This window comes from Giraffa tippelskirchi, chromosome 3, assembly GCF_054371585.1.
Source record: "Giraffa tippelskirchi isolate mGirTip1 chromosome 3, T2T-mGirTip1v1.2.pri, whole genome shotgun sequence".
In the NCBI taxonomy this organism is placed as follows: Eukaryota; Metazoa; Chordata; class Mammalia; order Artiodactyla; family Giraffidae; genus Giraffa; species Giraffa tippelskirchi.
Window position 1 is genome coordinate 152,766,574 of NC_137277.1, and position 11,746 is coordinate 152,778,319.

Sequence of the window (11,746 nt, forward strand, 5' to 3'; positions counted from 1 at the left end):
GCCATAGTTCATTAGGAAAGTCAGAAACAGAAAAAGTTCATTCTGATAGGCCAAGATTTCAAATCAAAGTTATTTTCATATAATTTTCCTATCTATAGTTCTTTAATGAGCATTTGTCAAGGAATCTTGAAAATTTTAAAAGTAAACAGTATCAAGAAAATAAACTTTTTTTTAAAATCAGATCATGCACACAAATAAAGAATTAAAATTAATGCCTACTTGAAGGACGGTAGTTCCTGGTTCCACCATGACAGACTGACCATCAACAAATACTTCAATTAAGTTGCTTGCTGCTGTGGCAGTTGTTCGAACTGATCATCAAAAAAATTGAGGTAAAGATGAAATTAACAGAGTTCAAGTTATTATAGCAGAGGATAATGGATTAATTAACTAACCTACAGGTCTATTTTTTCCTAATTTTATACTATTCCCTTCTACTTCTCTAGATGCAAACTTTTACAATACTGAATTAGAGGAAAGCTTTTCCAGTCCTTAACAGCAAATGGAATATAGTTGTCTATTTCTAACAGCAGTTTAGGCTGTAACTTTTTTTTTGGGCCCTGCTGTGTGGCATGTGTACAATCTTAGTTCCCCACCAGAGATTGAACCATGCTTTCTGCACTATTAGTGTAGTCTTAACCATGGGACTGCCAGGAAGTCCCAGCTATAACTTTCAATGCCACTGAACACATGTTCCAGGGAAGATCACTTCTCAAAAGCAGAATGACTGCTTTTTCCATTCTGGCACTGATGGGCAATTCCTACTACTTTCCATTTCTATGAACTGTTTAAAGCTGTATTATTCTATTCAACTATTCTATTTTTAATAAAAACTATTATATTTTTAAATAAAAATAAACCACTGACTCAACATTGTTTCTACTTTTATTTAAAATCTATTATGGATTTAGGGTCTTTCAAGAAACATTCCATAAACCTATGAATTTACAAAGATAGACAGTTTAGCGCCCACAAACACAATTTTAAAAAAAGATACTCACCACATCCTTTAGAAGACTTGGAAAGGCCTACTAAGGCCCTTCTTACAGGTATCCTTAACATACTGCTAAGACTAAAACAAAGAAGAGCTATGTTATGATAGAAAAAACAATCCCAATAACAAACTTTTCAGTAATATTTTACAGGTTTAAAGCACTTCATATACATATTTTATTCCATCGAACATTTCACAAGTCCTGATATTGTTTCTCAAATTACAGAGATGAGAATACTCCATTTCAGATAAAGTAACTGACTTTTCCATCATCAAGAAACTAAGGAAGAGCTGCTAGTATATAAATATGAGCCTTCTAATTCTATACAAAGGGCCATTTTGTTGTTTTTAATTATAAACAAGTGGTCAAACTTAAATACAACTATGTAGTAAAATAAATTTCAAGAATTAGATTATCATTAGTTGCTGTGTAAAATAAAGCCTACCTTTCTGCCTTCATTTCCTGCTAATACACATTCCAAAACGCTATGTTCTGAGCAGTTATCTACTAAATGCTCCTGAGATATTCTGAGCTGGTTCACAAGCCTAAGCTTGAAAAAGTCTGGAGTGCCATTTTCTGCGTCAACTAGTACATTTATCTTTCAGATTTGCAATTATTTGTTTATGTGCTTGTTCTACACACCCCCCACCCCCACCCACTATATTATGAACTTCTTGAATCTTTCTATCCCTACCCACAAGGCTTGCACACAGTAAGCTCTAACAGAGTGGTTCTTTACAAGACACAGTTTTATTTCCCAGGGAACATTTAGTAAGGACCAGAGAAACTGTCTGTGGTCATGATGAGGGGAAACCTATTGGCATCTAGTGGGCAGAGGTCAGGGTGCTACTAAAGATCCTACATTGCTCAGGACAATCTCCCATAATATAGAATTACCTAAAGTGCTGCAGCTGAGAAGCCCTCTCTATAGGATTTGCTGAATTACTGAAATAAATGAAAGTGGATTACATAACACCAATTAAAGGTGTACATAAGCAAACACTGAAAAGTTATTTGATTTTTTAGAGTTTCCTCTCCATTCACTTGATCATATGGATGAAGCATTGCTGGATCAGAACAGGACAGATTCAAAATCAGCAATCAATATTTCATACAACAGTGTACAAAGTTTTAATTACTTTTTTGTTCATGTCCAATACAATATGAAACTGGTGCCTACTTTAGCTAGGAAATCCACGAGGACTATTTGTATTGAACACCCAGCATCATATGGAAGACTGCATAACCCCAACATAAGAAATACAGATTTGCAAAACTTTGATAAGTGCTTTACACTTATTTGGCTACCTTGCAGGAGTAGAAAAAATCAAATATAAGATGGGAAAGTGCTAATGATGAATCATTTCTAAAACTAGACTGGACACACTTTGGTATAGGGATAATACCACTCCACATTCACCATGTAGCCTGCATCCTTCCACTTCTCTCCCTCCAAGGTACTATCCTATTCCAAGCCACCATCATCTCTTGCTTGGACTATCAGAACAGCCCCCTAACAGGTCTTCTGGCTTCCACACTGCTCCCATTGCCTCTCCCATCTTCCCAGGAGCCATGGCCTCAGACTGAAATGTTCTTTCCTCAGATCTTTCTGGGCCCTCCTCATCCTTCAAATTCTGCCTTAAAAGGTATTTCTCAGGGAGATTTTCTTTGACCAGTCTAACTAAAACTATTATTAACTACTCCCCAGTCATGTCACCCATTTAATTCTTCCTTGCAGACTCACTTCTAGTTTATAATAGACGTCCAACAACTATTTGCTAAATGAGTTCTATCTCTACCATCTGGCCATCACTTCCACCTTCCTGGCATTAAAGAGTGTAGGTGCTCTGGCAGCCCTGTAACACCCTGCTTAAAGATGCACAGACAATTCAGTGGCGAAAAATAAAAAGACTTTCAGTAAAAAACCAACTTGATATTTATTCATCAGAAACAGTTCATGTTGCATCTTGCATACGCTCAGAAACTTTTGTTTCTGAGCAGAGTTGTATCTGATCCACGCTTTTATAGTACATGTACATGCATTAGATCCCCCAAACTTAAACAACGTAGCTTTGTCATTTGCAGTGCAACCTTCGGGCCAACTGTTTAAATGTCCTTTTCTTCCCCACCAGTGAAAATGCTAAGAAGTGCTACCCAATGCAGCCCTTGCACAAAACCAAAAAACAAAACAAGAGGCATGCACAGTTGCTAAGGCAACAGCGGCCAAAGATGCCCCGTACCAGGTATGTGTTAATTTGGGGGAAAAGGCTCAGTCTTTAGGCCTAAGTCGCTGACACAGGTCCTCTCCAGGAAAGGGACTGTCTTGCATTCCCGTGCAAAGGGAAGGTCACCCACAAGGTGCACTCGGGCCAGCGTTCCCCAGGGCCTCCAGGTTTCCTCCTACTCTCTGCTCCATCAGACCAGAGATCTTGCCTAACAGTCCTCACCTGCCGGCTCTCGGGGGTTCCCGAGGAGGCGGGGTGGAACGCCGCGCAAAGTCAAGGACAAGAGGAGAATGAGTGGGCTGAGACAAAGGAAACAGTCATGTCAATAAACAAACGCCGGGGGCCGGGGCACCTCAGCCTTCTCACCCAAACACGACCTCACCTCCTCCCTGGAGCCGCCGAAGTCACCCTGCAGAACTGCAAAACACTGACCCCTTCAGAGGCCGGGTTGCTTATTCAATATGGCGGTCTTGGGTATCTCCGCCAGCCGGGCCTGGAAGAACGGAAAGCCGGGAGGGACTGGAAACCCCAGTTCGACAATTTCCGGCTGATGGAGTTCGGCAACTTCCGTCTGCTTGACAGGGGGGGCGGAGGGTGTAGCACCCGGGAGGAGGTCGGGGTGGGGTTGGGGGTGATGGGGGCCGGCTCGGACCCGCAGTTCCGCCGGAAGTGGCCTGTCGGCTGAAGCCGAGCGTCTTCGGACATCTCCGGCACCCCCCCCCCGGGGGCGGTTCCTATAGTCTTCGAGAACCTTGGAGGTAGCAATTTAAGAAATACCCATTTTATTAATTGATTGCCAAACGCAAAGAAAGGCCAACGGATAAACTGCGGGCCATTAATTCAGAACCTTTGCTTTTTACGTTGAAGAATCTTAACGCACTTTGACCTTTAACCTGCGGCCAGGGGCCTCGGAGAGAAACGCCTCCGTTTCTATATAAGGGATTTCCGGCCTTTTGTGGCCCTTTTTTCTTCTTAGCGCTCGCTGCTGACCGGTTGCGCGCCTCTTTTTCTCCGCTGCCTCCCAGTTCTAGATTAGCCGTCGCCATGGGTTTTGGAGACTTGAAAAGCCCCGCTGGCCTCCAGGTGCTCAACGACTACTTGGCGGACAAGAGTTACATAGAGGGGTGAGCGCATTGGCCCGGGTCGGGCAGGGCCGGGTTGGTCGGGCCACGTGGCGCCGCCTCGGCTGCGGCTGGAGGAAGGGAAACCCAGTCCCAGGGCTCTCCTGGGGGAGGGGGTTGCGAGGGAACAGGGGCTAAAATGTGCTTTTTCCGCATGCTTAACTCCACTAGGTTTTTCCACGTCTTTGCTCAGTTAACAGATGTAAGCCTGTAGCTCCATGTTAGCAGTTGCAATTTCTGAAGAGGTCTACTGGGCAAGCATGCCTCAGGGTATCGCGGAGAACCAAATAAATGATCCCTGATCCTAAGAAGCTTATTTCTTACAAAAGACAAAGCAGCTTAGGTACCCTGGTGACGAAAGGGCGAGTTCGTAGCGTTTGTCATTCATTTGCTGGTGTTTGTATCTCTGCTTATAAAAGTGTGTGTAATTACGTTTGTATCATCGGCAGGTATGTGCCATCACAAGCAGATGTGGCAGTATTTGAAGCCGTCTCCGGCCCACCACCTGCCGACTTGTGTCATGCCCTCCGTTGGTATAATCACATCAAATCTTATGAGAAGGAAAAGGCCAGGTAAAATTATCTTTGTGTTTGCTTGAAGAATAGAATGCTTTCAGAGCTTAAACTCGGGGTTTTCACGTGACAAATTAGGGTTCAGGATATTTTAGTTTTGTTGGAATATTGTGAGTTAATTTCTCCATGACTTGAGAAGGGCCAAGAGACCAAAATCCTCCCATTTTTTTCACGTAGCAGGTAGAACGTGACAATATTGAAGAAGAAAATTGGTCAATCTAGGAAATAGAAAATTTTATTCAAGCCACACTGAGGATTATAACCTGTGAAAAACTCCTCCAAAACCTGACAACTGTTCCCTCCACATAAGTAAGACAAGGCTGTACATTAATTAATGTATTATTTAATGACAGTTTATATAATCTAGATCTACAGGTGCAAAGCAGTTCATGATTCATCATGACCCAAGATTAAGAAGAAATATTTCTTCAGGGGGGTTGGTTAATGCACATATACAATACAGCCTAGAGGGGAGGGAGGTGGTTCAAATGGACTAAGAAAAATTTTATGTTTAATTTTTATTTTGTCTTGCCACAAAATATGAATCTTACTTGATCAAAAACAGCAATTCATCTTTTCCCTACACTGCCCTGCCAATGTGCCTGACCTTGACCTGGAGGGGGGCCTACCTCTGGGATGAGCGGGCCCTTCTCCAATCTTCTGAAACGGCTAACAAGAATGGAAGTTTGGGGAGGTGGACTCCAGTTAACTAAGAATGGAACTGAGCATACTTAATGAAATCTCAAATAGAAATACTCATTCTGAAAGTAAATCATTGTCCATATTGGATATAATGTTTCACCTGGTACTGATGTTTGTTGGGTGAGGAGCCAAACATATATATAAAAGTATTTACCAGGGAGGGTTGAAGGGTAAACTCCTAGTACAAAAGAGACTCTTTAATTGTAATGAAAACAAGCTCTCATGTGTTATGTGAAAGGGGACATCACACTGACCTAGTAATAGTTGATTGATTTTTTTTTCAAGCCTGCCAGGAGTGAAGAAAGCTTTGGGCAAGTATGGCCCTGCTAATGTGGAAGACACCACAGAAAGTGGAGCTACAGATAGTAAAGATGATGATGACATTGATCTCTTTGGATCTGATGATGAGGAGGTATGGCATAACTTGACTTATGTGTGTATCATTGTGCTTAAGCACAGACTCTGTAGCCAAAATCCCTGGGTTTTAACCCTGGCTTCACTTAAAATTACCTGCCTTTTTAAAAATTCTGACTGGCTACATGATGAATAAAATCAAATCACCATCTTTCGGCTGAGCTCGTGATGGATTTGCTTTTTTCTGACAAAGTCAGTCTTTCTTACAACCCACCAGGTTTAAACTGAGGAACAACCCATTTTGTGAAATACATGAAATTTTTTCCTTCACAGGAAAGTGAAGAAGCCAAGAGGCTAAGAGAAGAACGCCTTGCCCAGTATGAGTCAAAGAAAGCCAAAAGTGGGTCATTTTATAATTTGTGTCTAATTGACTTAATAGATTTCATAATGTGAATAATCTTTTTAAAAAACGAACCTCCAAAGTAATTTCCTTTCCTCCCCATTTTGTTGAAGTAGAGCTTCAAAACTTCCACAGCTACTGGTCTGCAGCTGTTCTTAAAGGTAGCAGCTGTGGCATTCCACTGTGGGAAAGAAACTGTCACACAACTCAACACCTCTTTCTCAGCACAACAGAAAGTGGGCATGTGTGTGACAAACACAAGGTGTGTGTTCTATACTTTCGTGTGGCTAAGGAGATGATCCGTTTAGAAACAAATTTAAGATTTGTTAAGTGACTTGGAGTAGGGCAAAAGGAATTGTTTGAACAATGCTGTTTCCTGTACACTTTTTAAATTTTTTTAGAACCAGCACTTGTGGCCAAGTCTTCCATCTTATTAGATGTGAAACCTTGGGATGATGAGACCGATATGGCAAAACTGGAGGAGTGCGTCAGAAGCATTCAAGCAGACGGCTTGGTCTGGGGCTCTTGTGAGTTTAGTCTTCTCTTTTTGACACTGGCATCTGCATAGTTTCCAAGTGTGTCAATTCTAAGATTTTTCTTGATCCTCTTTTCAGCTAAACTAGTTCCGGTTGGGTATGGCATTAAAAAACTTCAAATACAGTGTGTAGTTGAAGACGACAAAGTTGGAACAGACATGCTGGAGGAGCAGATCACTGCTTTCGATGAGTACGTACAGTCTATGGATGTGGCTGCATTCAACAAGATCTAAAATCCATCATGGATCAGTGCCCTTAAATAAAAGTTTGAAAGACAACCCTTGGCTCTTGATTTCTAAATAAGAAGGTGGTACTTATATTCCATTTTTGAGGGAAGAAATTTCAGTGGCTAGGTAATTCATAAATAATGTAAATTTAGGTCAGCATTGTCGTTCAACATTTAGCCAAAAAAGAGGGGGACTACCTGTTATGAATACTGTGGCTATGCATAGATGTAAGGTAGATTTTATAAACAAAAGTGGACTTAGGACAATTTCTCTACCTGTTAGTGACGTCCTCTGTAAGTGGTGATACAGCTTTTACTGCAGTAGTTCAAGTGTTTATATTATTGGAGAGGTATACTTGACTGAGAATTTGTACTAAGTTTTTTTTTCCTTTGATCACATCACTTGGCTTTTGGGACTTTAGTTACCCAGGTCCAAGGCAGTTAACTGCCAGGAGTTGATTTTAAATTAATATGGCCCATATATAATGGCTCAATTACAAAGTTACCTGATATGTGAGCTGACTCCTCAATGAGAATATTCATAATATCTTGAATCAAAAGAAATAAATGAAAAACAGGTAAAGTGCTTATGGCAATACCAGACACGTGGCAAATAATATCATTTTGTTGGATAGTTAAACATTTGGAGTTAAAGGAATTAAAGGCCAAGACTAACTCATTTTGTAGTTGGTGACAATGGCTGACAGTAGTTTGTGGTGACCTAACATCTTCAAGCTAGGGTCTACTTGTGACTAAAATCACAATTACAAGTCCCAACTAAAAATGTTACGTGTTACATGAGTTAGGATGTGTGACTTACTAAAGGACACCTACCTAACCCAGAGCTTGATTTCCCAGTGGCACTAGTGGTAAAAAACCCACCTGCTAATGCAAGGGACATGGGGTTCAGTCCCTGGGTTGGGAAGATCCCCTGGAGAAGGAAATCAAAGCCCACTCCAGTATTGTTACCTGGATAATCCTATGGACAGAATAGCCTGGTAGACAATGGTCCATGGGGTCGTGAAGAGTTAAGACATGACACAAAGTGACAGCCTGTAGGCCACCTAGAGGAGGGGAGGATTCTCAGAGTTTGTCATGAGTTGCAACCTTTATCAAGGCAACATTGCAAATTTTAAGTGATGCCTTCTGTACTGTTGAGGGAGAATTTGTGTTGAGGCTGTGTAGTAGTGTGTTTGGGAAGGGAGGCCTAAAGATTCTTCAAGAGGTGGGAATACCAGACCACCTTACCTGCCGCCTGAGAAATCTTTATGCAGGTCAAGAAGCAACAGAAATGGACATGGAACAACAGACTAGTAACAAATTGGGAAAGGAGTCAAGGCTGTATATTGTCACCCTGCTTATTTGACTTACATGCAGAGTACATCATGCAAAATACCAGGCTGGGATCAAAATTGCCAGGAAAAATAATAAAACTCAGATACGCAGATGACACCATCCTGATGGCATAAAACAAGAACCAGAGCCTCTTAATGAGAGTAAAAGAGGAGAGTGAAAACACTGGCTTAAAACTCAACACTGAAAAAACAAAGATCATGGCATCTGGTCCCATCACTCCATGGCAAATAGATGGAGAAACGAGGGTAACAGTGATAGACTTTTATTTTCTTGGGCTCCAAAGTCACTGCAGATGGTGACTGCAGCCGTGAAATTAAAAGACGCTTGCTCCGTGGAAAAAAAGCTATGACCAAACGACAGCATATTAAAAAGAAATACTACTGACAAAAATCCGTCTAGTCAAAGGTATGGTTTTTCCAGTAATCATGCATGGATGTGAGAGTTGGACCATAAAGCTAAGTGCCGAAGAATTGACGTTTTTGAACTGGTGTTGGAGAAGACTCTTGCGAGTCCCTTGGACTGCAAGGAGATCAAACCAGTCAATCCTCAAGGAAATGAGTCCTGAATATTCACTGGAAAGACATGCTGAAGCTGAAATTCCAATACTTTGGCCACCTGATGCAAAAAACTGACTCCTTGGAAAAGACCGTGATGCTGAGAAGATTGAAGGCAGGAGGAGAAGGGGACGACAGAGGATGAGATGGCTGGATGGCATCACTGACTCCATAGACATGAGTTTGAGTAAGCTCCGGGAGTTGGTGATGGACAGGGAAGCCTGGCGTGCTGCAGTCCATGGGGTCACAGGGAGTCGGACATGACTGAGCAACTGAACTGAACTGTGTAGTAGTGTTTGGGAGGGAGGCCTAAAGATGGGTGATTGATCCCTAGGCTGTGATTCATGAGTCTAGCTTGGGTGAGGAAATAGGACATTCTACCTGAATTTGTAAGTCTGACTCAGTCTGTCGGGGTGGGGGATCTTCAATACTGAGGTGGTGCTACAGTTGAATGAATGTGCTGAGAGGAGAGTGGTACTGTAGTCAGATGATATTCCAGTATTGGAAACAGCTGCATGTTAACAGTTTGCAATATATTGAACGTTTGAGTATATATTATATATGTATTTTTAAATGTTTTTTACTTATTTGGCTGTAGCCGGTCTTGGTTGCAAGAGGAGACAACATGATGAGAGGGATGGCATCACTGACTCAATGGACATGAGTTTGAGCAAACTCTGGGAGATGGAGAGGACAAGGAAGCCTGGCGTGCTGCAGTCCATGGGGTGGCAAAGACTCGGACACGACTGAGCAACTGAACAAGAAGTCTTGGAAGTGGCATGTGGGATCTAGTTCCTTGACCAGGAATCAAACTCAGGACCCCCTCATTGAAAGTGTGAAGTCTTAACCACTGACCACCAAGGAAGTCCCTTGAGTATATATTCTTTGCAGCAGTAGTTTTCAAAGAAGTAGAGCTTGGGAACTGTAGACCTCCAAAAATGTTCATTTTGTAGTCTGTAGGCCAAAGAGATTACAACAGACCCTGTCTAAAATCACTGGAGCTCTTTTCAGGTTTTCATGATTATGAGAGCCAGCAGAGGGCAGCACTTGATTTTGTGGTGAACAGCGGAGCCTGGGGATTCTGTAAATGATATGGAAAAGCAGAGATGTAGTAGTCTAGTGAATAGCCAAAAGTAATTCACAGTCACTGACTTGAGTACCAGATAGCTTGAGTACCAAGTAGCTTGACCAAAATGTTAAGTATGAAAAGTCATTAATTTTAAACTAATGATTAAAAATGTTTGTAAGGGGCTCCCCTGGAGTCCAGTGGTTAAGGCACAGTGCTTTCACTGCAAGGGACACGGATTCCTGATCTGAACCGAGATACCACAGACCATGCTGCCTAAATATAGGAAAAACAATGGTTAAAAGTAAGAGTTAAAAAGTTTAGAATAGTCAATTCAAACCACACCTGTCTGGTAAATCTTAGAATTACAAAGTATATGATTTTAAGATATTGACTCCATGGCCTTGAATGAAAAATTAATGGTATCTTTTAATTAATGTCATTTAAGGAGATAACACATTAATATCATTCAAAATTCTCGAGTTTATACAGTGAAGTCTTCCCTGTCCCCCAGGTTTCCCATTCACTTTCATAAAAGCAACCAAGGTCACCAGTTTCTTAGGTCTTTCAGAGCTAGTCTAAGCATATGTATAGACTAATTGTAGCCTACTAATTATAGCATATGATGCAAATTTCTGCATCTTAAGTTTTGTCCATAGAAATAGACTTAGATATCTTTTATTCTGTAACGGTACATAAAAGACTTCATTTTTTTAACAGTTATATAATCCATTTTCTCATATCTTACTTAGTCTGGTTATTGGATCTTTAGTTTGCTTTCAGTTTTTTGCTATTATGAGCAATGCTCACATATTCACATGAGCCAGTATACTGAATTGTTTTTTTGAACCAGTATGTTCAGGAGGCATAGGTATACATAGAGAAAGAGATTTTGTTTTCCTGTTTCTGGCCTTGGAATAAGAACACCATCTTTTTTGATATGCTCCCTGAGTGATTACCTGATGCTGAAACCTTATTTATTTTTTCATATTCATCCATCCAGTATAAGAACTGGGCACAGTGTGGGAATTCAGACTGATTCATTCAGTGTCACTATGTTAGATGTTATAAAATTACAAAAGGAGTAAGAAAATAGCCATAGGGTGGTGGTTCAAACATCCTTAAAATCGTTAAAAGTTATTTTGTGATTAAACAAGTACAGTCATCCTTCAGTATCCAAGGGTGGATTGGTTCCAGGAACCACGCCCAAACCTCAGGTACCAAAATCCAAAGATGCTCAAATTTCTTATATAAATATAAAATATAGTATTTGCATATAACCTATTAGCATCCTCCTGTATTAAATCATCTTGACTATTTATAATACCTAATACAATGTAAATGCTAGGTAAATAGTTGCCAGCACGTGACAAATCGAAGTTTTGCTTTTTGCAACTTTATGGAATTTTTTTCTTTTTTCAGATATTTTTGATTTGTGGTTGGTTGAATCTGCAGATGTAGAACCTGCAGATAAGGAGGGGTCACAGTAATCCAAAAGTCCAGAGAGTCAGGGAAGACTAGAATTGAATAAAAGTTTTTTACAAGAGTTAGGACTTGAGTCGGATAGATCTTAATCAGTCATTCATTTTAAAAAAAGAAAGTTCCAGGATGGTGTGAAAGGCAGAATGAGAAGGCAAGA

The 11,746-nt window shown here is 40.9% G+C and overlaps 2 protein-coding genes and 2 non-coding genes across 6 annotated transcripts in view; 3 read left to right on the forward strand and 1 right to left on the reverse strand.

The window, feature by feature from the left end:
• The window catches only part of NDUFS1 (NADH:ubiquinone oxidoreductase core subunit S1), a 29,011-nt gene extending 25,296 nt beyond the window's left edge, over positions 1-3,715 (reverse strand). The window contains exons 1-4 of one of the 3 annotated variants that reach the window (XM_081577765.1): positions 3,603-3,715; positions 3,443-3,519; positions 1,002-1,072; positions 220-311 (exon numbers count right to left, since the gene is read on the reverse strand). In XM_081577765.1, coding sequence (XP_081433891.1) covers positions 220-311; positions 1,002-1,062 — 153 coding nt within the window. In that variant the 5' untranslated portion in view covers positions 1,063-1,072; positions 3,443-3,519; positions 3,603-3,715. Of the gene's footprint in view, positions 1-190; positions 312-1,001; positions 1,073-3,442; positions 3,520-3,602 lie in introns of all 3 variants that reach the window. The other 2 variants (XM_081577766.1, XM_081577764.1) reach the window with 2 other exon arrangements.
• Positions 3,716-4,178: 463 nt separating this feature from the next.
• Positions 4,179-7,183, forward strand: EEF1B2 (eukaryotic translation elongation factor 1 beta 2). Its single transcript, XM_081577767.1, has 6 exons — positions 4,179-4,344; positions 4,791-4,913; positions 5,901-6,027; positions 6,303-6,369; positions 6,771-6,896; positions 6,984-7,183. Exons 1-6 carry the CDS (start codon positions 4,265-4,267, stop codon positions 7,136-7,138), a joined length of 678 nt encoding a protein of 225 aa, XP_081433893.1. The 5' UTR covers positions 4,179-4,264; the 3' UTR covers positions 7,139-7,183.
• On the forward strand, positions 6,147-6,226 carry LOC145543983 (small nucleolar RNA SNORD51). The gene has a single exon (XR_014081211.1). It is a non-coding gene; the product is annotated as a small nucleolar RNA SNORD51 (small nucleolar RNA).
• On the forward strand, positions 6,497-6,630 carry LOC145543990 (small nucleolar RNA SNORA41). Its single transcript, XR_014081218.1, has one exon. It is a non-coding gene; the product is annotated as a small nucleolar RNA SNORA41 (small nucleolar RNA).
• Positions 7,184-11,746: the final 4,563 nt, after the last annotated feature.